This window comes from Platichthys flesus, chromosome 2 (genome assembly GCF_949316205.1).
Source record: "Platichthys flesus chromosome 2, fPlaFle2.1, whole genome shotgun sequence".
In the NCBI taxonomy this organism is placed as follows: Eukaryota; Metazoa; Chordata; class Actinopteri; order Pleuronectiformes; family Pleuronectidae; genus Platichthys; species Platichthys flesus.
In genome coordinates, this window is record NC_084946.1 from 884,216 (window position 1) to 912,117 (window position 27,902).

General features: G+C 41.3%; 2 protein-coding genes and 1 long non-coding RNA gene across 16 annotated transcripts in view; 2 read left to right on the top strand and 1 right to left on the bottom strand.

The window, feature by feature from the left end:
* Window positions 1–8,403: 8,403 nt before the first annotated feature.
* Window positions 8,404–18,734, bottom strand: zc3h11a (zinc finger CCCH-type containing 11A). 7 transcript variants are annotated; one of them, XM_062412336.1, is made up of 17 exons: window positions 18,319–18,734; window positions 17,116–17,187; window positions 16,497–16,631; window positions 16,261–16,380; window positions 14,868–14,991; window positions 14,598–14,780; window positions 14,389–14,454; window positions 14,132–14,305; window positions 13,789–13,866; window positions 13,571–13,666; window positions 13,322–13,384; window positions 12,694–13,203; window positions 12,482–12,540; window positions 11,969–12,392; window positions 11,503–11,675; window positions 11,025–11,212; window positions 8,404–9,672 (listed from the first exon to the last, which is right to left on the bottom strand). In XM_062412336.1, exons 3-17 carry the CDS (start codon window positions 16,548–16,550, stop codon window positions 9,486–9,488), a joined length of 2,499 nt encoding a protein of 832 aa, XP_062268320.1. In that variant the 5' UTR covers window positions 16,551–16,631; window positions 17,116–17,187; window positions 18,319–18,734; the 3' UTR covers window positions 8,404–9,485. The 7 variants fall into 7 exon arrangements, with proteins under 7 accessions (XP_062268320.1, XP_062268297.1, XP_062268329.1 ...); XM_062412313.1 differs by having other exon boundaries at window positions 16,497–16,635; XM_062412345.1 differs by having other exon boundaries at window positions 18,634–18,719.
* A 1,158-nt stretch (window positions 18,735–19,892) lies between these two features.
* Window positions 19,893–27,902, top strand: part of sypl2a (synaptophysin-like 2a) — a 28,944-nt gene continuing 20,934 nt past the window's right edge. For 2 of the 4 annotated variants that reach the window (XR_009924689.1, XM_062412417.1), the window contains exons 1-2: window positions 19,893–20,103; window positions 20,308–20,382. Coding sequence is in view for 3 of the 4 variants with exons in the window: in XM_062412417.1 (XP_062268401.1) it covers window positions 20,089–20,103; window positions 20,308–20,382 (90 nt within the window). In the remaining variant the exon portion in view is untranslated. The remainder of the gene's footprint in view (window positions 20,104–20,307; window positions 20,383–27,902) is intronic. The other 2 variants (XM_062412412.1, XM_062412404.1) reach the window with 2 other exon arrangements.
* On the top strand, window positions 20,805–27,558 carry LOC133974751 (uncharacterized). 5 transcript variants are annotated; one of them, XR_009924695.1, is made up of 4 exons: window positions 20,805–25,446; window positions 26,187–26,304; window positions 26,423–26,598; window positions 26,707–27,558. It is a non-coding gene; the product is annotated as an uncharacterized LOC133974751 (long non-coding RNA). The 5 variants fall into 5 exon arrangements; XR_009924693.1 differs by having other exon boundaries at window positions 20,806–25,351; XR_009924691.1 differs by having other exon boundaries at window positions 25,364–26,304; window positions 26,707–26,910; window positions 27,053–27,558.

The following is a 27,902-nucleotide window of genomic DNA, read 5'->3' on the forward strand; positions in this document are numbered from 1 at the left end:
GGCACTAATACCTTCCCAACAACAGAGATCTCAGAAACGGCTGAGAATCCTGCCCATTACTTAGACAGCTTCTCTCTGATCGCCCGTGATCAGTTTACCAAATTAATCTCAGGTTCTAAACCAACAACCTGTATCTTAGATCCCATTCCTACAAAATTACTTAAAGAAATTCTGCCCCTAATTGATAGTTCGTTACTGTTGGGCCACAGTCCAGAGGCTGAGCACCAGACACTGGAGCCAACGGTGAGGACAAAGGATTGTAAAACTTTTGGAGGGAAAACATTCTCCAGCAGGCCTGAGAATCTCCCCCTGGTGGTTGGAAAATGTCCTGAAGCGCCTTCAGGACCCCCGCTGAGTTCCAAGCCCCGCCCACTGAGGTCCAACTCTGACACTCAATTGGCTTAAAGCCAGCATCATCCTATGACCAGCACCTCAAGGAGGCAGAACCTCTCAGGTAGAATAAAATCACTGAGACATCAATAATCACTGCCATTTTCCCTGCTCTGAAGACGTCAACAGACCCCTCCGGGTCTTTCCAGATGATTTAGTTGCTAAAGGGGGCAACCAGAGTTATTTTCTTTCATTTCTTTCATTTTCTTTTATCTTAAGTTTGATCTTACTTTGATAGAGACTATTTTTGTTTTAACTTGAAAAGGCCGTGTACAGGAACTTGCTCGCTGGCCGAGCTCAGAGACTTTCTTTCCAAGTCCACAGCGGCGTTACCGCTGCTCATCCCTGCAGAAGAGACGAAGCCGAATTCCGTTCCAAGAGCAAGAGAATTCGCTCTATTCGGCCCAGCGCTGACCTCCGTTGCAACCACGAGACCCACCGGAGCACCGCTTAAGAGGCCAGGACACTGATTTGTTTTCCAGGAATCCGCCCGTTCGCACGCATCCTGAGGTGGAACTACGGACCAGCTCTTCACTCTCGCAAGGATCCTGGAGGGGGCCTGGGAGTATGCCCATCCGGTCTACATGTGTTTTGTGGATCTGGAGAAGGCGTATTTACTGCTCCTTTACTTAGAAAGGAGTCAGCTGAGGTGGTTCGGGCATCTGGTAAGGATGCCCACTGGGCGCCTTCCTTGGGAGGTGTTTCAGGCACGTCCAGTGGGGAGGAGACCTCGGGGAAGACCCAGGACTAGGTGGAGAGATTATATCTCAACACTGGCCTGGGAACGCCTCGGGATCCCCCCGTCAGAGTTGGTCAATGTGGCCCGGGAAAGGGAAGTCTGGGGCCCCTTGCTTGAGCTGCTCCCCCCGCGACCCGACCCCGGATAAGCGGATGAAAATGAGATGAGATGAGAGATGAGATTGTTTTCATTAATTATTTTAATTATTATTAATGGATAACCGTATAATTTCTAATTAAATGTGGTACTGTTCTTAATTAATAGCTTTATCATTTTCGATTATTTTTAAGAAATAATTGTTATTTTAATAATCATATTTCATGATTATTAATAATTAGCCAACGTCAATTCTACTCCTTCTATTGCACAACATTACTTAACATTATCAATCTGTCATTATCATCAGGTTATGTACCACAGTCTTTTAAAATAGCTGTCATCAAACCCCTACTCAAAAAACCCACCCTAGACCCAGAGGTTTTAGCCAATTACAGGCCAATATCTAATCTCCCCTTCATTTCCAAAATCTTAGAAAAAGTTGTTGCCAATCAGCTGTGTGAGTTTCTCCAGGAAAATAATATAATATATATTATATAATAATATAATGAAGACTTTCAATCGGGTTTTAGAGCCAATCACAGTACAGAGACAGCCTTGGCAAAAGTCACTAATGACCTTTTAATAGCCTCAGATCAGGGACTTGTGTCTGTCCTCGTTCTGTTAGATCTCAGTGCAGCATTCGACACAATTGACCATCAAATTTTATTACAAAGACTCAAACAGTTAATTAACATTAATGGAACCGCCCTTAACTGGTTTAAATCGTATTTTTCTGATCGCTCCCAATTTGTGCAAATTAATGATGAGTCATCTGTGTGCACCAAAGTTAACCATGGTGTTCCACAGGGCTCTGTGCTCGGCCCAATTTTATTCTCATTATATATGCTTCCACTAGGAAACATTATCAGGACACACTCGGTAAATTTCCACTGCTATGCGGATGACAGCCAGTTATATTTGTCAATAAAACCTGAACAAAGTAATCAATTAACTAAACTTCGAACATGTCTCAAGGACATAAAAACCTGGATGACCCGCAATTTTCTCTTATTAAACTCAGACAAAACAGAGGTTATAATACTTGGCCCCAAACACCTTAGAGATGCATTATCTAATGATATAGCTGCGCTAGACGACATTGCCCTTGATTCCAATGAAACAGTCAGGAACTTGGGAGTGATCTTCGATCCTGATTTATCCTTTAATAGTCACTTAAAACAAATTTCTAGGAACGCTTTTTTCCACTTGCGTAATATTTCAAAAATTAGACATGTCCTTTCACAGAAAGATGCAGAAAAACTAGTCCACGCCTTTGTTACATCGAGACTGGACTATTGTAATTCATTATTATCAGGCTCCAGCAGTAAGTCGTTAAAGACTCTACAGCTTGTCCAAAATGCCGCAGCACGTGTCCTGACGAGAACAAAGAGAAGAGAGCACATTTCTCCAATATTAGCATCGCTACACTGGATTCCAGTTAAGTCTAGAATAGAATTTAAAATTCTCCTCCTCACCTTCAAGGCCCTTAATAATATAGCGCCTTTTTACCTTAAAGAGCTGTTAGTACCTTATAAACCTGCTAGAGCACTCCGCTCCCAGATTTCAAGCCTACTTGTCATCCCTAAATTCTCTAAAAGTAAGAATGATGTGCACAGCACGATGATGTGTCCCGCATGATGAGGTGCACCACAGGATGAGGTGCACCGCAGGATGAAGTGCACCGCAGGATGAAGTGCGCTGCAGGATGATGTGCGCCACAGGATGATGCCGCAGGATGATGTGCGCCGCATGATGATGTGCTGTACTGATGTGTGCCGCAGGATGATGTGCGCAGCATGATGATGTGCAGTGATGATGATAAGCGCTGGCCATTTGGGAGACCCAGAGCCTACCAAAGGATGACGTGCGCAGCAGGATTATGTGCCACATGATGATGTGCGGTTATGATGATATGCGCTGAAGGATGATGTGCGCTGCACATGATGTGCGGTGATGATGTGCGCTGCAAGATGATGTCTACCTCACGATGATTTGCGCCGAGGATGTGCGCTGAGGATGTGCGCCGCCAGGTGATGTCTGCCTCACGATGATGTGTGCCGATGATGTGTGGTGATGATGTGCTCAGCAGGATAATATGCCTGCAAGATGATGTGCGCCACAAGAGGTCGATGCCGCAAGATGATGTGCACCACAGGATGAAGTGCGCCAGGACAAGTGCGCTGCATGATGATGTGCACAGCAGGATGATGTGCGGCACACATCATCCTTCAGTGCAAATCGGTTCACATCGTCCTGCTGTGCACATCATCCTGCGACGCACATCGGCGCACATCGTCCTGCGGCGCACATGATCTTGTGCTCACATCATCCTGCAGCGCACTTCATCCTGGGGCGCACATCATCTTGCGGTGCACATCCTCTTGCGGCACACATCATCCTGCAGCGCACAACATCATCACCGCACATCATCGGCGCAGATAATTGTGAGGCAGACATCACCTAGCGGTGCACATCATCACCGCTGCACATCATCCTTCGGCGCAAATCATGGGGAGAGCGTGACCTAGGGGATAGAGCGGGTGCTCTGCAACAAGAAGGTTGCCGGTTCGAATCCCACTCTTTCCCATCTGCATGCCTAAGTGTCCTTGGCAAGATACTGAACCCCTAAATGGCCCCTCATAAATGTTGAGTGTACTGAAAATGTAAGTCGCTTTGTACAAAAGCATCAGCTAAATGACATGACATGACCAATACAGTTTGATAAACAATCTTAAACAATTCTACAAGATCTGGCAGCCATTCTTAGACCATCTTGCTCACTTTGATGGAGATTTAGAGCAGCTATGAGACTCACAATAGGACACTCACCTCTTTCTATGATGTATTTTGTGTACTAGTGATGCATCAATACATTTAATTGTCTTGAATTGTACGCCCTGTTTGTTAGTTTTGTTTGTTTGTTTTTGTTCGGTTTTTATGCCTTTATTTTATTTTATTCAATTGACTCCTTTTTCTTTCTTTCTCTGTTCCTATCAATTTGGCATAATTTCTTACTTACTCCTAGTATTTGTCTGTTTGTTCTTAAGTACCTGAAAAAATACTAATAAACATATTGAGCAAAAAAGAGAAAACAGGGAATTTCTCCCTCACTCTCTGCAGCCATTATGGAAGTTTTCTAAACATAAATGTAAATATTTCCAGACCACACTCACCTTAAGCCATTACACACAGAAAAAAAGGTGCTAACTGGAACCAAAAGTGGTTTCCTAACCCATTTTTAGTTCCACAAACGACCTTTTAGCAGGAAGCACTGTTAAGAACCATTTCTTATAAGGAAACTCAACAGGGGCCTCAAAGAACCATCCAAAAATAATTATTTGAGGCACCATAAATGGTTATTTAATAAACCATCTTTAAGAAAGTTATAATAATAACTAATTCAGTTGATATAATAACGAAAAACTTTACCTAGCGGGCACAGCACCTATGTTCTAGTCATACCTTTTGCCTTTCACAAATAATTAGGCGCAAACTGTTTATTTAATTCAGTTCAATTCAATTCAATTTATTTTATTTATACAGCACCACATCACTGTATACATTATCTCAGGGAAACATAAAACTGAGACTCATAACTCAAGAGGCTCCTAAGAAAGGGATGTCATGCTGGGAAAAAGATTGAAATCCAGAGTTCAAGGTCCCGGTGAGCACTGCAACTTTCTTCTGTTTATTGTACCATTTAGAAGCAAACAATGAAACAAAGTGTCTTTTAGGTAATAATAATAAAAAAAACAACAACGACAACATCAACAACAACAACAATAATAATAATTATAATAAAAGCAACTACTATATAAATAAATACATATTTAGTAAAACCATAATAATAGCGATACTTGTAGATGTAATGATGTTATTCGAAATAACAGCAGCAATGACAGCCGCTCCAGTTAATCAGAATAATAATTATTAGTTACTACTTCTACATGTCATTGTGTGCCAACAAAAGGCTGTGTTAAATGTACATTTGCAGTTAGTGTTAATTAAACTTGTCATTAAAATAAATGTCCTGTGTCCCTTTTTGACTGGTGTTCGTCCTTCATAGAATCTGATGTATGAGTCCACCTACAGTGGATATATAAAGTCTACACACCCCTGTAAAATGCAAGGTTTTTGTAATGTAAACAAATGAGACAAAAATAAATCCTTTCTGAACTTTTTCCACCTTTAATGTGGTTGCATAAGTGTTCACACCCTCTTATAACTGGGGATGTGGCAGTATTAAAAATTGACCAATCACATTCAAACTCATGTTAAATAGTAGTCTGTACACACCTACCATCATTTACAGTGACTCTGATTAATCAATAATAAAGTTCAGCTGTTCTAGTAGGATTTTTCTGACATTCTCTTAGTTGCATCTTACAGCAAGAGCTCTGGTCCGCAGAGAGCTTTCAAAGCCTCATAGGGATCTCATTGTTGAAAGTTATCGGTCAGGAAAAGGGTACAAAATAATTTCCAAGTCATTAGATAAAACATGGAACACAGTTAAGACAGCCATCATCAGGTGTAGAAAAAATATGGCACAACAGTGACATTACCAAGAACTGGCAACCATCCAAAATGGATGAAAAGACAAGACGAAAACTGGTCAGGGAGGCTTCCGAGAGGCAGACAGCAACATTAAAGGAGCTGCAGGAATTTCTGGCAAGGACTGGCTGTGTACTACATGTGACAACAATCTTCCGTATTCTTCATATGTTTGGGATGTGGGGTAGGGTTAGCCTGACGTTGTCAGACTCACAAATCTAAGCAGAATGTGAGTCTGAGACCGCTCCATTGGGCTGTCATTATGGGGCGTGTTTTAACCGAACCAGGAAATAAAATTCCTCTTCGCTCAACTGGATAGACCTACAACCAATCAGAGCAACGTAATATGTGACGTATGTTAAGCGACGCATTGGGAGTTATTTACTAAAGCCTGAAACATGCTTCTGCGACTGCGACTGCGTCTGCGTCTTTTCACGCCGCTGTGGCGCAAGACTCGTTTTCATTCATGCTTCCCCAACCGTTGCGCTTCTAACAAAGCAATTCCGTGCCAGAACACTAGGCGGAGTAATGCTTTTTGTCGAAGACGACCTTAGAGACACCTTCTTTCTTCTTCGTCGATTGTTTATTTACATAGCCACTGCGGCTCCTCGTGGCCTTTTTCTGGCGGACAAATCCGCCAGTCAGTGACAGGTTATACAAGTGATCATACTATCGGATATCTTCTGCCAAGTGCTCTTCTATTTGGTCCATATTCGTTCTTCTAAATCTTCCGTGATTTCTGCCGGTATTATGGGGCATGAAACCGGAAATGCAGCTCCAGAAGGGATGTAGAGCAGACCAATCACAGCCTTGCGGACTGAGTGAGCTTGCGGAGCTTTGCCGTAAATTTTAGAAAAGGGGGTCGACACCCGTCAGCACGTAAGGAGGGATACATAAGCACGTAAGGGACCCGGAAGGGCTCTTGCGCTTACGGGCCCGTGAAAACGCAAAAGCATGTTTCAAGGCCTAATTATAGTCCTGCGACTGCAACCGCGGAAGGCCACGCAGCTGCATTGACGGATCCGTTTTGGTTTATGCTTCCTAAACGTGTTGCGCGTGTTGCAACGCAATTCACCGCCAGAACACTAGACGGAGGTACTTTTTTTTTCGAAAACAAAACACACAAAGAAGAGACGTCTTCTTCTTCGTCGAATGTTTATTTACATCGCCACTCCGGCTCCTCATAGCCTTTTTCTGGCGGACAAATCGGCCATTCAGTGACGGGTTATACAAGTGGTCATACTTTCGGATCTCTTCTGCCAAGTGCCCATCTATTTGGTCCATATTCGTTCTTCTAAATCTTCCTTGATTTCCGCGTATTGTGGGGCATGAAACCGGAAACTAGACTCCGGACGGGATGTAGTAAACCGACCAATCACAAGCCTTGCGGGCTGCGTGAGGCTCGCGTCGTTTTGATGGTGGCAGCATCAGGCTGTGGGGCTGTTTTACTTTAGCTGGAACAGGGACCTTAGTCAAGGTGGAGGGAACTATGAACAGTTAAAAAATACCAGTCAGTTTTGGCACAAAAACCTTCAGGCTTCTGTTAGAAAGCTGAAGATGAAGAAGAATTTAACATTCAGCATAACAACGACCCAAAGCACACATCCAAATGAACAAAAGCATGGCTTCACCAGAAGAAGATTAATGTTTTGGAATGGCCCAGCCAAACCCCAGAACTGAATACAGGTTGCCCTCGCAATCTGAAAGGTTTGGAGCCCTTTTGCAAAGAAGAGTGGGCAAGATGTGCCATGCTGATAGACTCCTACCCCAAAAAACTTAGTGCTGTAATAAAATCAAAAGGTGTTTCAACAAAGTATTAGGTTTAGGGTTTTGCACACTTATGCAACCAGGTAGGTTTTTTATTTCACCGTCTAAAAGATTTTAGTTTGTTTTTTAACTGAATCGTTAAAGGTCACATTAAAGGGGGTAAAAGTTTGGACATGATTTATCCTTGTCTCATTAGTTTACATCCCAAAAACCGGGCATTTTAACAGGGGTATGTAGACATATATGATATATGAATGTCTGATCATTTTTAATTGTTTGAATTTGAAATAATCGACTACAAACAAATTTTGGGAAAAATCCAATTAGTCATTAACCAAGTTTAGTTAAATTATTTCATTGTTATTAACTCCCAATACCCACACAACAGTAAAACTGCTGAGAACAGTGCTTATATAACTTTCTCCTAACATCCCTCTTTGATGGTTTACAAGAAAGTAACCCAGAAATGTAATTAAATAAATATTTTGGCAGAACCTGGTCAGGCTGAACCAAACACATCGCTGATAAGCATCATGGCAAAGAAGAGCCATGACAAAGGATACTGTGCTATGAACACTTAATCGTGACAATTTATCAATCTGTCCATTTAGAAAGCATAAGTGATTATGAATCAATTTCCCCGGCTGTGGTGTAAATGAAACAGACTCCATGCTTGTGGCATGAGAGCCCAACATCCTCTAGTGGGACCTGTGCTCACAGCCCAGCATGGTGCTTTTTCCAGAGAACACCAGACACAACATGTTATGCATCGGTGTATCTGATGAATCAAGATCTGATCCGACCCTTGCACATAGTAATAGCTGAATTGTATATTAATTGATAAGCTATTGATCAAGTTGGTCATTAAAAGCATTGTTTTATTTACACAGCAATTTTTACAAGTCACTCTGAACAGTAAGCATGAGGAAACAGGTCAGGACCAAGCAAACAAAAAGACAAAAAATTACTATGATCTCAGCTGACCACTCATAAACCAATGCTAACCCAAATAGCAGAAAAAAAGACCATACACAAAAAATACAACTGAAGACAGCATTGTTGAAATGAAATAGTGTTGGTGAATCATATGAAGAGCATTCAAAATCAGAAACAGTCCCTGAGGTGTTCCTTAACAAAAACAAGAAAGCGAGTTTAAGCTGATCCCAGACTGGTCTTTTTAAAGTTACCCAACGGATAAAAGATCTGGTTAAAAACTATACATACATTATACAAAAAAAAAAGATTTAGGGCAGGAAAGTCACAGGCAGAAGGTGCATTCCATAAGATCTGAGTGGAAAAGTATATAAAGCACATTAAACTGATGGATAAGACACTCCTCATGTTAACTACTTCTGGAAAACATAATTTGTCAGGGACTGACCTTTATTGCCTTGTTGACAGGGTCGTCACTATCAAAACAAAACATTTATTGTCGTAATATTGGAACTAGCTGAGCAGCAACACTCTCTTTCAAACATAAACAGAATGAAAAGTTAGTCGGCGACAATCTATTATTAAGTGCAGCAGTATTGATTATTTCTTTAATTCCGCTTGCTATGCCCTTTGCATAATCGGTATACCAATATGACTTCACATAACAATATCCAGAGATTTTTGAGAATCTCAGAATGTTTACTAACGGAACCAGAGCTCTCTCAGGATTTCTTCTCAGGGCCCGGAAATGTTGAACACTGTTCCTAAACCGACATGATAAAGAAAACCAAAACCCAGCAGAATTAGCGCCTGGGCTATAAGAGGATATGTGCAGGAAAAGAAAAAAATATTTGTAGCTCACAGGATGTGAAGTCGTGAACATTAAAGCTAAAAAAACATTAAACTGAAAATGTCCGTAGTAGATGGTCTTCACTTCTTGTAAATAGAAAGCCATGGTTGTGGATGAGAAATTGGGGTGTGGTGGTGATTGTTTTAGATGGAACCCTCAGCTGTCAATCATCTCTGACAGTTCTTGCAGCAGGTCGTCCTCGCCGATGCCCGGGTCTACATCGTCCTCCAGATGGTCGTCCGTGAATTCGTTTATCAGGTCCTCGAAGTCGTCCACGGCTGAGGTGGACAGAGCAGCGCTCTGTCTTCGGGCCCTGGGGTGAATGGGGGTCTTCAGGACTGGGCTGACACATAAAAACGGGGCTTGTTATTTATTTCATGACATACAATGCTGCAGAACTGTTTCTACTTTAAACATTTTGCCACGCTTGTGTAGCAATATCATGAAATCAGTTACCAAACTCTGCTGAGAGCTTTTAATATGAAACAATGCATTCAGGAAGTTAAGTTATCAGGCCAAGGCAATAAGAGGAAGGTGAATGATGTAAAATGAAAAGTAGAACAAAATAAATAGCTTACATTAAATAAGATTCACACTGACAACCAGCTTACAACACATGCACTCGTCACATGCCTTGACTGCTCAGTGGACCAGGACAAGTCCCAGTTAGACATTGCATTGGGAGGCCTCAGTTTTTTTTTTTACTGGACCTCTGAGCGCCTGTCATTCAGAATGTTCTGTGATCATCTCCTTGTTCAAGAAGCTACAAAACCTTAAATGGCCGGGGAATTGTACATTATTCCTATGACTCTAGTTAAGATGACGAATGAAAGGCTATTGGGATTGGTTCCTCTTCATGAGACTTGAGAAGTTATTAAATGTTTGAGTTAGACGTATGAATCTTCACATCTGAATCTCAATGTATAACATTGTCAAAACAAAGTAACCCAACAGACGAGGAAGCACTTTGGTGACTTTGGAGAGAGAGAAAAAAAAAATTAACCTGAAGTAACCGCTAGCAGAACTAGACTCACTGTGGGCAGCCGTCTGAGTTGAACAGTTGGGGTGAGCGGAGAAAATATATTTTTTTCTATATCACTGCACATGCCAGCTTTTTCATAAATGCAAAATGAAATTCTATAAAAAAAAGAAAAATGGGATTATCATGCAAAAACATCGCAAGCATGCTATGGTACCACTTTTTGTAAATGTTGAGAAACAAATTACAGTAATACATTTAAACTATATTAGACATTCCAATTATTATCGACATTTTTTAATACTTATTATTGGAAAAATACTACATTTGTGAGCTCCTCTCCCATCTTGCCAGTGATTTGCAGGGCATTCTGGGCAATTATTTGGTGGAGTTGTACAGCACTAACACTTTCCCCTACCTTTCTATCCCAACAAATATCGGGACACAATGCCCCTACACGCAAAATGGAGGGGAAGGGGTGAAACGTGATTGGGACTAAAAGGTGACCGTCCCTATAATGTGAGTCTGCCCCAATACGGAGCCAGCGGGCAAGTGCTATTAAGTGAACGTAGCGGAAAACTATAATGGTAAATCAAGTTTAAACATGTCCACGCCAGCCTGCAGACATTTAGACATTTCCTTTATGAAGTCTGACAATACCAATAAGTCAATGATCATGTTTTAGGTTAATATTTAAAAACCCTGTAGACATTTACCTTTGGGGGAGTTCACCGGTCTCTCTGGAAGTATTAATACTGAAGGTGGACTTTGTTTCCTGACTCAGACTCTCATTGAAAACAGGGACAGTCAGGAGCTCCTCTCTCAGAGGGCTGGAGCTGCAGTCCAGGCAGTCCAGCAGGGTGCTGGGACTGGGGGGAACAGCAGCACTGGAGGATGGTAACACCTGGTAACACAAGTCCCTGAAGATCATTCACAGCACTAGATTGTTTAGATTCTCCATCCAATTCTGATGACAAATCTATTAATTGCCGGCAGACTTTAAGAAGGCACCAGATACATCAGAGAACTGGGTAACCGACAGGGACATGTCAACATCTTTAGGACTTGAGTAGAAATACTTTAAATGTTAAGGACACAAAATATACTTATGATATAAAAACAAATGCAATATACAGAAATGGTTAAAATTTTGGCTATGTCCCAGTCATATCATGAACACTGTGTTGAACCTACTTGTCCATCTTGGCATACTGTCTCTTGCAGTGGCTCCTCCACCTCTGTGCAGCTACTGTTCAGAGGTTTCACAGCAGCCACAGCAGACCGCTCCGTTCCCCTCCTCTTCTGGCCTGGTTTCACCTGAACTGCAGGCTTCATGACAGATGGCTTCACATTCAGTTTTGGCCTCACTAAAAAGGAACGGAAATTTTAAGGATAATAAATGAAACTACTGGGTGGGTCATGTATTCTGAACTAGACACTCACTTGATGCTCTTAAAAATAAATCCTGTTTGAATACCAGTTCTATCAGGTTTCATGAAATCCCCAACCTGGGTTTTTATCATTTACATCAAATTTGAGATAACACGTGTCTTGCAGAATACTAACAATGACATGGTCACCCAAGTGCCTATAAGTATTTCCTGCGAAGAGTTTCCTTAGCACTCAAATAGAAATGTGGGTTGCAAAATAGGTGAGCTACCTTTAGCATCTCGAGTTTGTTCTGGGGAGTTCTTCTTATTATTGCTCATTGTTTTAACAGCGGCCGGGAACTCTGCAGTTTCATAAGGAGGTGCTCTGGACTGCTTGGCTGGTGGCGGTGCTGTGGAGTTCCTTGAGTTTTTGACTGAGACCTCCCTGGAGTTTCTGGGAATCTTTGACTTAGACTCACACGCCCTTGGTGAAGAGCTCTGCTTAACAGGGACTGAGGTCACAGCTGCAACTCTTGCACCAGGAGAAGTAATGCTGTTGAGAGGTGATGCAGCCTTGGATTTGAGGGGGATCAAATCACTTGCTTCAGCTGAGGTTTTGTCCTGCTCCTCCACTTCCTGCCTGCGGAGGCGCTTCTCGCGCATGATCTCCTCGAAGGTCTTGACCTTGACGTTATAGGTCTTTGCAGGCCTGGTCTAGAAAGACAGAGGAAAATGACTATCTACAGCAGTCAACAGGTGAACAAGCAACAAACACCAATACTGCAGTGTCTTCCAGACTGTACCTCAGGAGCAGCAGTTTGAGCTGTAACCTCAGCTCTGTTCTGCGTTGTGATGCTGCCTGCTGATATGAACAGAAAGATCACATTTAAATACATGTTATGCAAGATGAAGATCAGCATATTGAAAATGTAATATAATCTGAAAGACATTTGCAACAGTACAACAGCCCTTGAGCCAATATACAGAGAATATATAAATAGTCTTGCTGTCTTACCTTGGGAAGCTAGTTCATTGATGCGTAGTAGGCAAGGAATCTTTTCACCATTTTCCTTAGTATCAGTGCTCCTCTTGTTTTCAGCCTGCATACCCTGTTGAGCCTGTATCTTTGCTGCTTTCTCCCTGCGTATCTCCTCCAGGGTCTTTACTCGGACTTCCTCTATGTTTGTAGCCTCAGGACAGGGCCTAACTGCATTCGGCTCTGCTTGGCTCTTGCTTGGGTGTTTCGCCACAGTGTGCTTTTCTTTTGTTGGGCTGGGGTTCTGCGCCTCCTTCCTTGTCTTCTTGGCTGGAAGGATCTCTGAGAACATTTTGACACAGTGAATTGAGTCATCTTTAACACTGACGGCTCGCTTGACACCCTTATTGGTTCTGGTGCTCTCTGGACCAACAATAGTAGGACTATCCTTCTGGCATTTAGACATTGCTGCCTTTTCCTGTTTGATCTCCTCCAGAGTTTTGATGCGGATCTGCGCAGGAGCTTTCTCAGATTCTGTGTTGGTCTCAGCTGTTGGGAAAAATCAGGGCACAAGATATAATATTTTGCTCAATGTGCATGATTATTAATTCAAAACAAAATAATGGACAACATCAAGGTAACATTCAATATTCTTCTGATTTCTTACCTTGGTCAGTAAGTGCAATAAGAGCAGTTGTCGATCCAAGTCTTTCCTTAATAGGCTTAAAAACTGGAGAAAAAGAAAAAGAAAGTACTTTAAAAATACATTAATTCGTGGCTCATCAAAGCACAACCTGTTTATATACACATTTTACAGTTACAACTCTTCCCTCCTTCCGACTAATATGATTTCAAATAAAATGCTGCAGATGATGCATAGAAAGAACCTCTACTTTTGATATTTCATCATACTCGCCTTTCTGTGGGGACATTACTGGCTCTTCCTCATCCACAACTCTGCCCAGACGCTCAGCCAGACTCCTTTTCAGCTGGACGCCTCCACCTTTTTCATCTTCAGCAGAAATAACTCATGAGATTCTGTATTTTTAACATTAATATAATTTGCCGTAGCACCTAAATTCTACTGGTAAGCTCAAAATATTTAGTTGAGTTGTAACAAGAGTTCAAATTTACTCATAGTTGGCATCTTTCTTCCGAGCCGTTCAGCCACACTGCCTCTTGATCGCCCAGTTTCTTCAAAGACGAATTGGCCTAGGTTAAAAGGAACCACACACTGGTTGAAAACGGGATGATAATGGCTTGACTTTGCATTTAGGAGTAAAGGTATTGGTAATATGCTTTCAGTTCATTTGAAATAGTTCATCTGTTTAAGATGGTCATTTATTTAGAAATTTCATGCAGCGAACATCCAGAGCAGATATTTAAGTGTATTTAGAGTAAGTGTATAGTTTCAACTCATTATCAGATGAGAAACAGAGCAACGAGACTCGTAAGTCTCGGAGGAACAGCTTTTTACCATCTCTGGCCTCATAGAGGGCTGGACGACATAATGACTGGATGTTTTCTTTCCCGCTGTTGGCCAAGGTATCAGAACTCTGGATGGGGTAGCCGGCTCTCTTCATGCTGGTCTTCAGGGCCTTCCTGAGTCTGATCTCCTCCAGGGTGCTAACTCCAAAATTCAGTGAGTCATCTGCAAAGTTACAATATCTTATCAGAAAACAGAATTGGCAGCAACGTTTGTATCCAAGTTTTTTGTATGTGGCTTGGTCTCACCTAATTTGGGTAGCTTTCGATGAGAAGAGCCGGCCCTGCCATCATCTCCCTCCTCTGAGAAAAGGTCTGAAAATATTAAGATACACATGCTTAAGACTACAGGGAATAATGTGTCTCAATTTGAGGCAGGTGTGTTTAAACAAAACTCTAAGAAAAGAGAGAAAGAAGCAATAGGCCAGGAAGGAAATTCAAGATCAAATCTAGCTCACCATCTTCATCCTCATCATCATCTGCAGGATTGATCACCACTGGTGGGTGAGTGGGGCTTGGTACTGGCTCCTGACTTTCGGTTTTAATGACCCCTCTGAGCTGGGGGTTGGCTGCAGTTGCAAGAGGGACAGTTGGTGGGAGAACTGTTTCCTCAAGTGCCTGCTCCTCATTCTTGCTCAGACCTGGGAGAATTAAAAGGATTATCATCGTTGCCTTTCACAAGTGGATGTAAAATGTATTTTAACTTTGTGGGAAAGAAGTCCACTCACCTTTATCAGGTGGGAACAAGATGCCCTCTATGTAGCGGGGCTTTTCATGGAGGAAGGCACAGTGTGATTTCTGGCAGCCGGCAGACTGTTTCTCCCAATAGCAAGGTATCTCCTTTCTGTTTTTCTGTTTTGATGCACATGATATATGTATAAGCATGCATGGTGGACATGGGCTGACCATATCTCTATCATTTCTCTGTTGTCTATTAAACTGACCTATTGCACTGAACAGCACAATTTAATTCAATGGAAGGTTAGACAAAGTTTGCTTGTTTTACAGGATTGCTCAGGATCTGAATTTCAATTTTCACTGATGGTCAGTTGATAAAATGTTCACTGGTCATTTTTAAGTTAGCCGGTCAGTGAAAGTCAATATATCCAATTTCTGGGGAAAAGCATTTAGATGCACTGTAGATGGTAGATGTCTAGTCCGACAAAACCTGATTATACTGTACTCTAGGGCTGCATGATATTAGGAAAACATGCAACATGCGATAAAATTGTTTAAAATTTTGGATAAGGAGCCACTTCGTTTTGTCAAATCTCGGTTTTCAAATTCTCTCTTTTCTCACAATTCTCTTAATCTGTCAATGAATCATGGACGGGAAAACCCAGCAATCATCTGAATATATAAGTCTATCGTGCACATTGATTTCACGATAGATATTCGATATATCGTGCAGCCCTAGTTCATTGTAGCGTAGTATGAGGTTCAGTGTGTTTAATTTAGTTACATTTAGGGGGAAGTTTCATGTTGCAGTTGAATACCAATCATATCACCTTCCCCTTCCAACATGAAAGAGAACCTGTGTTAGCCTTCAGTTGTTATAAAAACTCAAAAGGTTGTTTAGTTGATAAAATGGCAGCCTCAGTAGAGAAAACTCACTCCAGATGTAAATATAAAAGGGCCCATTCTAGAGTAAACAAAACAACAATTTGTACAATTCAGATGAAAACATGTGAAAACATAATTTGGATTATTTTATATTCAATTTATGCCAATAGATCCCTTCACCTAGAATTGTACATACTGAACATGTAAGTGTTCCTTCCAACTACTCCTGAGGCTGGAGTGGAGCTCCTGGACCAAGTTTATGGGGAATGTTTTTCTATCCAGGTAATGGACATTAAAGGGATAGTTCACCAACATTTTCAAATTCATTCATCGAAGTAACTGGTGACTCCTTCTTCAGACGTGATAAAACAACAAATTACATTGTTTTGAGTCAAATTTGAATGTTGGGGCTTCCGGACCGGGGCGATCGGGGCGAGCCTGCACATAGCAGCATTTGGCTCATTGATATAGTGTGCATTGATTTAGAATTTCTTTGTATTATCTTGTGCAATAACAATAATAATGGATTTAATTTATTAATGTAAACATTTTACTTACTGTGATTTCCATATGTCGAAACTTGCAGATGGTCCGAAAGCAGCGTCCTTCTTGCCACAGATTGCAAACTGTTTCATTGCCCATTGCAGCCTCACAGTGTCTGAAGGGGCAGCTGTCTCCCTGAAGCATAAGTGAAAGGTATAAAGATCACACTCCTTCAATCCACCAGTCACATTCAAACTGGTTAGATTATGCATTTACAATATGTGTGATCTTTGCGCTCAAACTTTGCTTACTTTAGCGCAGGTGGAATAGTAAAAGAAGTAGCAGTCATCTCCATGGTTGGTCATAGTAATGCTGGTATCCGTCTCCAACTTAAGACCTTCAAAATATAAACGCGGTGGATGGTTCTCTTCAGGACTGACAGGACTCTACCTGACAACCAAGAGCAAAGTAACACATCAGTAATAGATTTTCTCCGCCTGTCCTCCCAGCATCAAGTCCGCAGAAAGTCGGGCCAAGTCGATGTGAGAACACAGCAAGCGCCTGTGGGGGTTGATGACGCTTCTAACACGCAACAGAAGCTAAAATGAAAAAACTAAAACAAAACCAACCAAAATATCTCCAGAGGGACAGGGGATGCTTTATAAGCCCTATGAGATGAACTGTAATTTGTGAATATGGGCTATACAAATAAAATTTTATTGATTGATTGATTGATTATACATTGACCAGCTTGTTTGTGCATGTGTGAAAAGCAAACTGCTACGCCCCAAAAAGTGTTGCATTTAGATAATTAGATTCACCTTTCAGGAAATGTTTATTCAAATTTCCAGTAAGAGTTCTATCTTAAACTGGTGGTATTTCGTACTAAAAAAGCTGATTAGCAGAGCTTTAGCATGATGCCATGTTTACCTGAGGTGGCCGAGAAATTTTCCTCCCTCTAGGCGCACTGCTGATGGGGTGTCTCCGTGAGGATATGGAGTCCTGAAGGAACACTTGATCCATGAGATAAGAGGAAAAGGGGGTTGGATCGCCCAGAGACACTTGTCTTCCTACGATATCCCTCCTCTGAGACATCTTTATCTCCGCCAGACTTCTAACTATTACTGATGGTGGATGCAATATAGTCCTTTGGTGATATTTGTCACCTTGTTTTTTTTAATTGATGTAACTAATTAAAATAAAGAAATGGGGGAACATGGAAAGCCACAAAAGAAAGAACTTGATCCAAACAGCTTTAACTGGTGTGGCAAAAAGGTGACAAATGTGGGTTGGTGGGAAAAAAATCCTCAGCTTCATCTTGGATTTGGTGGCATTTGACGATGGCAGGAGAAAAAAATGGGCAAGATACTCAAGCTTCTAGACATTATCAGGTGTAGGTAATCAGTGCTGAAGAAAAAAAAATCTTCCGCCAATGAATTCTGATGGGGGAGTCAAGCTATCCATATCCAGGGATCCCCACAAAGGGCAGAGAGGATGAATTTAAACCTACAAACACTCCCCAGGGAACTGAAAATAAGTTATTAGGAGACAGACATTTGTGCAGAAGAAAAAATGAATTTGACATTTCCACAGAGATACACAGCAACACGTCGACACAAATATTATTTCAATAAAAGCCTGTAGGGCAAACTTGGATACAGCTATAAAAGGGAACCAGGTCATGGAACAGCCTCGCTCAAATCCCAACCCATGATTATGTGTTAATTGATTTAATGCATCTAATCCAGAATTAAGAACAATTACATTAACAATTAGTCCACAGGAGTTGGGTAGTGTATTTACTCGAGACATGGAGGGCCTTGTTCGACACTGACGACCAGCTTGAGTAACACGTCTGCCGCCCATCTGAGCAATAGCTAGAAAGCACTCTGAGTGAGGATAAAGCATTTCCATTGAAATAAGAGTCTAACTAACAGCTATCCAAGCTGCTACCTCAACAATCACTTATGCCTGTGACATTAACGCAGGTTTTGCGGTAAAATATCTAAGGCTGACCAGAATCGAAGTTTTGTGGGAAAGCAAGTGATAGGGCACCTTCTGTGTCGGTCCAAGACACGTATGATGAATAAGTGGAAAAACCAAGACAGTACAAAACAACAATAAAATACTTACTGTAGAACAATAGTAAGCAGCCCAAAGCTACCTAAGACGATCTACAAGCGGTTCCCAGCAGCAACTATCCGGTAAACGATAGACATGTGTTGACGAGATAACGTGTATTGAGATAACTACTTTTTACGTTTAAACTTTGAGTGTATGTTCATGTGGTTTAAGGTTATTTACGCGGAACAAGAGGCCTACCTAAACCACCTCGCGACCTTATGGCTAGCGTTAGCTAAATGTTAACAGTTTTTATTTGATAATTAACCTCGTACTCACGTTCGACATTTAAACACTACCATGTACCAGAAATGTGGTGTTAATTACCGGTTTCTGATTAAAAAAGATATTAAAAGTTGTGTGATGCAGGTGAGAAGCCGTTCCTCTTCGTTTTCTGTAACAGCCGGACACAGACTAAACAAAATGGCGACTGCAGGATAGCAGACGAGCACGGGCCAGTCAGTGTGTTGCGTTCAGGTCGAATGCAAATATTGTAAATTCTGAATGTACAATAATAAATCATTCAGTGTGCATATAAATGTTATATGTTGCGTTTATTGTTTGTTGGTATAATTAATTAGTCTTAAGTAATTACATGTACAAGAAAAGCACTAACACTAAGAATCACACTGGTGTCCTTAAAGCATTCAGGAATAGGAGCTTATTTTTATCTGGTCGATGTACCTGAATGCGACCTTTCACGTGATGTTGATATGGACAGGGTTAACTACATACATGCATATTGTACTGTATTAAAAAAAAAAAGTGCTTCCAACATATCATGCAAGATTTGCAATTCTGATAAATGCTATCTAAACATATTCATCCCAGAAAACACAGAACTGCTGCTCTAACAACTGTTTTCATCATAATTAGTTGAATTAAATGTCTCTAAAAACTCTTATTCTACTCAATTTATACTTGATTGTTCTTTCTTTACGTCAGGTGCCATAATAAATTAAATTCATAGCTTCATATTTATTTTCGAATGCATTCACTTTAACTTTCATTATTGTCTAAACCATTTTTTGTTCATTCCACAACTAACTACTCAAACCTCTTTATTGTCCCCTTTTCATCAGATAAAAAAGGCATTCGTATTTCAGGCTCATTCTGGTTGGAATAAGTTACCTTTAAACTCCCGTTCTCTCTCGTCATTTAGTTTATTCAAAAATGTATCAAACAATTGCGTATGTTTTCAGTAATGATGCACTGCTCAATAATGATACACTGTTCAATCACTTCTTGTATTTTCTTCAGGCCTTATTTGTTCACAGAGAGATCCTGTTCATCTGTTTAGATTGTGTGTAGTCTAGGGTTGTAAACCTTTTCATTTGTTTTTTCTGTCCTTACTTTGTTTTTTTGTTTGTTTTTGTAACTTTTGTGTTCTGTATTATTGTCCCCCGCAATGTGTTGTTTATAAATGTCCCTACAATTTACAGATTGATAAATGAAAAAAAAACAATATAACTAATATCCCGTAGTGGAACAGCGTTAACTATATTAATACATGTTATTGTCTTCACATTACTCAGAAGGGTACCGGAAGTACAACAATTCTTATTTTGGTGTTGGTGCCAGCGGATCACTTGTACACTGTGGAACAGACTTGGATGACTGTAGGGTGAGTTTATCAGTCACTCGCCTTCTGCAGCTCTGCCTCTCGCTGACAGTCAGCCAGTAGCCGCTGGATCGTAGTTCAGCATACGAACAAGTGGGATTTACAACCGAGCTGAACCTCAGGAGTTAAAATAAACGACATTGTAGTTGTTTCACGCCCCAATGGATACTGTTCAGGTGGGTGGGTTTGCAAAATAATCCGGATGACATGAGTTAGCACGCTGCTAGCAGGGGTTTGCTAACAAGGGCAGGGACAGTTAGCCACAAGGTGACGAACAGGTAGTTTGGCTGTTCTTACAAGCGCTGCTGCCTGTACACCTGCTTAACGTAATGTTTGTGTACCCCTGTTCTGCTTTTTTACACTCTGTTTGTCGCACCCAGAAATTGGCGTCTGGATTCCTTGTTAACCTTGGACCTCTGAAAGAACCTCTTGGGTTTATTCGTGTCCTAGAATGGGTGAGTAAAGTCAAAACGCATCTCAAGTGTGTCAAAAGTTGATAACAAATGTCGTTAGCGTCAGGGAGAAGTTACCTGTTCAACACATCACCTCACCTTTCATGCTTTCCTTTTGAGCTCAATCTGTGCAGGAGCCCTTTTCATATCGATGGCAGTATTTGCTGTGTTGTTCGCTAACATTAAACTAGTCTTTCATTAATAACTAACTGTTCGATGAAAATATTATACATCTTTGTTTCCTGATTTATAAATTCATTCTTTATTTGATAATAAAATCGGCAATAAAAAATAGGTCTTAATTAAATAAAAATAAAAGTTCCAATGAAAAAAGGGTCTACTAAACAATTTAGTTCAAATAAGTACTTACTGAGTGAACTAATAATAATAATGGAATTTAAAATAAATGCATTTCAAAAAGAAATGCTTAGTAGGGTTTCTAAACTAACAATTGTCTCTTCCAACGCTGTGCCAAAAAGAGCTTATTTGTAACATATTTGTTTGACTTTCCTTTGCTGGTTTTCTCTTTAAATGTCAACACTATCCAGAATTCTTTAAATTAGAAGTCACGTTTCACCATTGCACTCTTTCCGACGTGAAACCCAGCAATGTGTTATTTTCCCGGAAATTCCCAGATATTGTGAGTAGCTCAGCTGAAATGCTAGTGTTTGCATAATTTGAGCATGTGTGTGTTTCATGTGCGGGTTTGTGGAACAGCCATGTCCTGTTTGTAACCAACACACAGTATACAGTTGCTCACTGTACTGTGGAGTTTCAAGCCAGCTGGGCACATTAGATGGGCCCACTATCTGTTTGACTGTTCAAGTTTAGTGCACAATTGTCACTGTTATGGATGTTTATCAATCGTCAGCTTGTTAAATCTCAACCAAATAGTCACAGAAGCAGATCATTTTATTTTTTAGTGTTTTTTGTGGCCTAAATTCAAAGTGGCGCAGATGATTAGATAGGTACTCAAGTTGTTTAAATTGACGTTAAAACTGAATAAAGATAAGAAATAGTGATACCTGCAGGTACATTCTGTAAAAGTGACAAACGTGATATTCAAGGTTAAATGTAAACAGTATGATCACATGACTATAACAGAACAGAGCATGTAATCATTTTTTGTTTTTAGCTCCAGAGCAGGTCAGAGGTGCAGCTTGTTGCCATGGTGATTTACAACAGGAAGGAATGAACCAGCTTCCTTGCATTGACAAAACACCCAGAGTTTATCCTTGAAGTTACCTCTGTAACCACAGATCCTGCTCCCTAGTACAGTACCCCTAAGTAAAGTAGTGATGCAATCAGTTCACAGTTTACATAGCAGTAATTACTTATCTTTTAAAAATGAGGCAAACAGAAATACAATTAATTAATCAGGAAGGTGTGCTGTGATATATGCCACTGGGCACGGGAATGCCTTACCAGATGTGGTTGTAGTGTGGTCTTGCAAAAACAGTGCACAGCTTGAGTCTTTGGCTGTGTTGCTGGACTGACCCCATTTTAGGGAATGAGAGGGCCTTGTTATTTCATGCAGGGCTTAAGCACCTCCAGTGGGAGGCTCTATTGAAATCGAAATGTTTATTAGGGCCCGAGCACCGAAATTGGTGGGAGGCCCTATTGAATTCTAAATGATCATTATTATTTAATATTAGGGATCGAGTACCGAAATCGGTGGGAGGCCCTATTGATATTGAAGTGATTATTATTAGTTAGATTACACTCCATTAAAACACGATGTTCTGTATCGCGGACATACAAGGACCATGAATCCTTTGATGCTGAGACGTAAACAAACAACTCCACTACTGCGGTGTCAGTGGTTAAAGATAATAGGAATCTTTATGTCTTGCAAAGGTTACGTCTATCCCCCTCTCAGAATTGGGATATTTCCTCAAACCATGTAAACATTGAGGTACGGCGAAGGTTCATCCTAAAGGCTCCTAAATGGTGGAATGGCTCCTAAATGGTGGAATGAGCTCCCCATTGACATCCGGACATCAGAAAGTCTACACATCTTCCGCCGAAAACTAAAAACATACCTCTTCCGACTTAACCTTGAATAAAAAAAAAAAAAAAAAAAAAAAACACTAACAACTTTTTGAAACTAACACTTTAGTAGCACTTAAATGGCACTTACTTATTATAGCACTTTGTAGTTGTGCTTTATTTGAAGAAATTGTACTTTCTTGATTCTTGTTGTCCTTGGTATGTACCCTCGGGTTTGAATACACTTATTGTAAGTCGCTTTGGATAAAAGCGTCAGCTAAATGAAATGTAATGTAATGTAATGTAAAAGGAGACGATGTTGTCATAACTCCACTGTGCATTATCCCATCACCAGCAAACTTCTATCTCATGATCAGAGTCCAAGCCTAAACAGCTCTATTTGTCAATATTTCCTCAGTCATTATTTATTTTTTTCAGGCAAAACACATACAACGCTTTAAAATGCATGTGCTCGGGCCCGCCAAGTGCTGCTTTGCAGTCCTAGAAATTTTAGAAATTGTATTTTCTTCATTTGAAATCATTAAATCTAAATGAATAAGTGATGAACGTTACGCAAACTGCTCCACCAAGAATCCAATCGCTGCCTCCGACTGAGCTGAGATGTTTTACTCACTTCTCCTCACTCATCACCATCATTTTCAATGATCGTTTTACTGTTTTCAGCCACTGACAAAAAGATGTGAAGAATCCCACCTTTTTGGATTGGTTGGTTCAGTCCAAGCCATAGCAGAGTTTTACTTTCTTCTTCCTTATCTAATTATAAAGTACTTTGTTTTAGCTGAAGTCAGATTTAAGCTGCAATTATTTTTAAATACGGGGAATGCATTGCTCGGCGTCATGATCTCTCCTTTAAACAGGCTGCTCTATGCTTTGGTTTCATTATTATGATCACTGTAGTGTGAGGTTTCACATCAAGTTCTATTGTTTTATTAAGTCTGAAGCTTTGGTCACTAGTAACCTCAATTGTATGATGCAACGCTGTTTACACCTGAATCTCCTAAAGTGTTTTGTGGACTCAAACACTTCACCATGCCCTCTATTGGCATAGTGGTGAGTAGAAAATGAGGTGAAATTAAATTTCTGGGTGAGCTATCCCTTTAACTGCAGCTTCAATGCGATACCACTGCGTTGGCTTTCATTGATACAACTGCTGTGGCCACCAAACAACACATTTCTGCACCTCACTCACAAGCTCCTCCATTTTGGTGTCAGAATCATGGCGTCTTGCTTGATCATGTTCATGTTCACCATAAAAAAAAATGGTAAGTCTGAACATGGAGGCTAAGCCCTTTCCGAAGGATTTATAAGGGGGCTATGTAAGATTGGCCTGGGTGGGTCAAACCGGGCTGAGGAGACAGTTGGGAAATGCTGAGATCCAGAGATACCTGAAAGATGAAACTCATTCCTGAAAATCCTCCATGGGCTTGAAGCTTTCCTATTACTCAAGTTCTCCGGCACTGTGCCGGAATTCCGGCGCAGGCCAGTGGCGGTTGGATTCAGAAATAGATAATTATGTGTCTGTGTAAATATTCTGGGCTTTTTAAAGTGTCGTATTGCAAGGATATGGCTGTGTCATACTGGATATTCTTTACGGCTTTGAAAGTTCTGCACCCTGTCTGACATGATGCAACAAATTAGAGGAGGGGCTCAAGAGGCAGGTGAAAACAGCCTTTCCTGTCTGCAGCTCAAGAGAGCGGCAGAAGAGAGGACATGGAAATACACATTGCAGCAGTTTTTCCGACTTTAAGCCACTGATATTTCATCTTAGGGGTACCAATACCTCAAACTAAATCCAGAAAGGTGTAAAATATGGGTCCTTTAAATCACACAAGCTTCTTACTAAAATTGTCCTACCTAGATTCTATGATGAAACTGCATGTTCATCATTTGGCAGTAATTAATAAAAGAAAAATACATAAATATAGGTTTATTATAATACAAAACAGTGGACTTGTACCCTTGCCTGTTCATTAAAGGAAAATTTAGCACAGTTCTTTTATATCCAATAATACATGTGTTGTGAAGAAACAATGGCTGATAAGATATTGCTGCTACTTGTGGAATCGTTGTTTCTGTGATCCAGGTTATAGGTTAAAGTTAAAGGGGACATTCCACTTTTGTAGTTCTTCTTCACATTATTTTGGGTATCTGGCATGTCTACCTTCCCAAAAACTCTGGAAAAAAACAGAGTGTCCAATGGAATTATGACCGAAATAGACGTCATAGTCGCAACATGCCCATGCCCCCATATAGCTCTATGCACTCCCCCACTACCACTCCACCCACCCATGGATGGACCCCCCACTTTTTAGACAGTCTATCAGTGTACTGCAGCCATTTCATTCTTGCAAGCCTTGGAAACACTTCGATAAGCTAACTAGCAGCATGAATCGAATTCGACAACCGAGATCCTCAGTGGTCAGCTGCACAAATGTCTTCATGTGACTCCAGCTTCAGAAGACACAAGATTGAGATGGATTGAGTTCATATATGATGGCAACGTTCCTGCCACCACTTTGAATCGGACTGTTTTATCAACCTGGGCCAATATAACAACGGATTCTCTAAAAAGGTTGTTATTGAAAGAGGGATCGGTGCCATCTTTCCATCGCAATACTGAAGACGAGGGAAGTGCAAGTATTTTTTTTATTATAATTCTGGTATTTGCTTCTTTTAGACATTTTGTGTGGAGGCTAGTGCCCTTAGGTGTGTGTGTGTGTGTGTGTGTGTGTGTGTGTGTGTGTGTGTGTGTGTGTGTGTGTGTGTGTGTGTGTGTGTGTGTGTGTGTGTGTGTGTGTGTGTGTGTGTGTGTGTGTGTGTGTGTGTGTGTGTGTGTGTGTGTGTGTGTGTGTGTGTGTGTGTGTGTGTGTGTGTGTGTGTGTGTGTGTGTGTGTGCGTGCGTGCGTGAGTCTTAGCAAGAAGACAGCGTCGGGGTCCACGGTGAATGGTGATCGCACGGCAGGTTCGTGAGTGTTGTGCTCTCCACGCTCTCCCCCCCCTCCGCTCGAGGGGCCGTAGCGGCTACTACGAACCCAGTAGCAGCTACTACGAACCCCGGTAATAGCTGCTATGCGCGTCGGTAGTAGCTGCTGTAGCTTGAAGTTAGCTACGGATGCTTGTAGTAGCTGCTACGGGCTCCGGTTGTAGCTGCTGTAGCTTGAAGTTAGCTACGGATGCTTGGAGCAGCTGCTACGAGCTCCGGTTGTAGCTGCTGTAGCTTGAAGTTAGCTATGGATGCTTGGAGCAGCTGCTACGATCTCCGGTTGTAGATGCTGTAGCTTGAAGTTAGCTACGGATGCTTGGAGCAGCTGCTACGAGCTCCGGTTGTAGCTTGAAGTTAGCTACGGATGCTTGTAGTAGCTGCTACGAGCTCCGGTTGTAGCTGCTGTAGCTTGAAGTTAGCTACGGATGCTTGGAGCAGCTGCTACGAGCTCCGGTTGTAGCTGCTGTAGCTTGAAGTTAGCTACGGATGCTTGTAGTAGCTGCTACGAGCTCCGGCCGTAGCTAACTTCCAGCCCAGTGCTGCCATGGGAAAAAAATCAGCGGCACAGTACTAACAGGAGGACACGCCAGCGGAGGGGGGGAAAGAGCGTGGAGAGCACAACACTCACGGATCTAACTTCCAGCTACAGCTGCTGCTACGGCTTGTTCAAGATACCGGAGGATGTTGTTGTCATAATGTGCGGGACTAGAACGATTATTCATTACCAGCCCTAGTTAGGGAAAATGTGTCCTTGTATCTGTGTATGCATGACAGTAGTACAAACATGAATAACATTGCTGCTTTTGGTGTTCAGGCAAGCACATCTGTTCACGGTGCTAGGCTACATCACGTAGCATGCCAGACGGACCCACCAAAGATGCGCACACATGGAACGCAGCTTTCTATGAAAACACTGCGACCTCACTACAAAAGTACAGTTTTTTTTACCCTCAGTTACTTCGTCATGTCATTGATTGTGTCTCCGTGTTAAAGTTGTAACTGCATCTCATTTGTTGTGACTCCATGGATACTGTGTCTGTTTTATCATAGGCACACAGAAAACTGTGCTGCACTGATGTCGGTGTTGGGATCTCAGCTGTAAGAGACCACGCTTGGAGGAGGGAGAGGACAACCGAAGTTGTTCAAGTATGGACTTCGGAGACACAGGATGCTACCTATGATCCTGATGACCCGATCACAGTCTTGACTGAGTCAGCAGATGTGACGTGAGTGACTCAATATTTAATCTAAACATTTAATTAATCAGATGGATTACCATCCTACACTTGTTTAGCTGTTGCAGCCTTTTGGTGAAATCTTTGTCTTTCTAATAGAATGGAATCTTCCAACCCTGTTCACAGACACCCACATATATTGTCTATGAAAACTGCCCCCTGGAGCTGTTTGAGGTGTGTCCTGTGTGTCGGCGGGGGACAGATATAATATATAAGAAGGGCGAGTGCACAGCAAAGCCGGTGAAGATGCAGCCTTCCGTGATTCTCACAGGCTCTGTTTAAAACCCAAATAATGTACAAATAGTATGTGAAACATAAATAACAATATAATAATAACAATATCAATTAACTGCTCTCTTTAAATGGTCTTCAATATTTAAAGACCATTTCTTTATCGTCTTCACGGTAAATAGAATTATATAATGTCCCCCAATTTGTATTACAGATTACGTGGATAACCTGTTGGACCTCATCTTTCATGAGGTTTTTCAGGACCCGGCCCCATATGTGAATGAGGTGCTGAAGATCTCAAAACCTGAAGATCTCTCTGCTAAGTATGAGAAACCTGACAAGCAGAAAGTTATAGCCAGCTATGTGAGCATCAGGGAACACTCTGCGTATCTGGAGCACCGAGCAGGAGGGCAGGACCACCCTGATTCTCCGGCCCAGATGGCCTCAACACCAGCTCACAAAGCTTCTGTACTCCAAATACCTGTAACGGCTGAGCAATGTTTACATTGTATTTAGAGAATAAAAGGTGACACACAAATATAAAGTGTTCCTTTGTTTACAGTTTGGCTACTGATGGTACAAAGTGTATTTTTGTAATCAATGTTTTTATTATACTTGGTATTTTTTGTATTTATTACCTCTGTCCCAGCCGTTACGTTTAATAACTATGATTAAAAAGCTCTGTGGCAATCTTTCTGACAATAAAAGTTTATAGAAACAGTTGTGTGCCTTTAATGTTTGATATGTAACATGTCAACAATTGACACGTGTAAGATGAGCAGCTGGCAAAGTAATACAGAGGGAAGAGTAATTTATGTATTTTATTCCTCAGTCATATTTGTATTGCAGAAATGACTGATATCTCATGCATAAAAAAAAGAAAACTTAAGGCCTCAGTATGCTTCTCCGAGTCCGTTGCGGACTGACGGACGGACGGAGCGGACGGACCCTTTTTGATTTATAGTTCTAGCCTTTTTGTTGTGAAAACAATTCACCGCCAGAACAGTAGATGGCGCAACTTAAGTCGAGCTTAGAGAAGCCTACCTCATGAGGTATATAGAAGA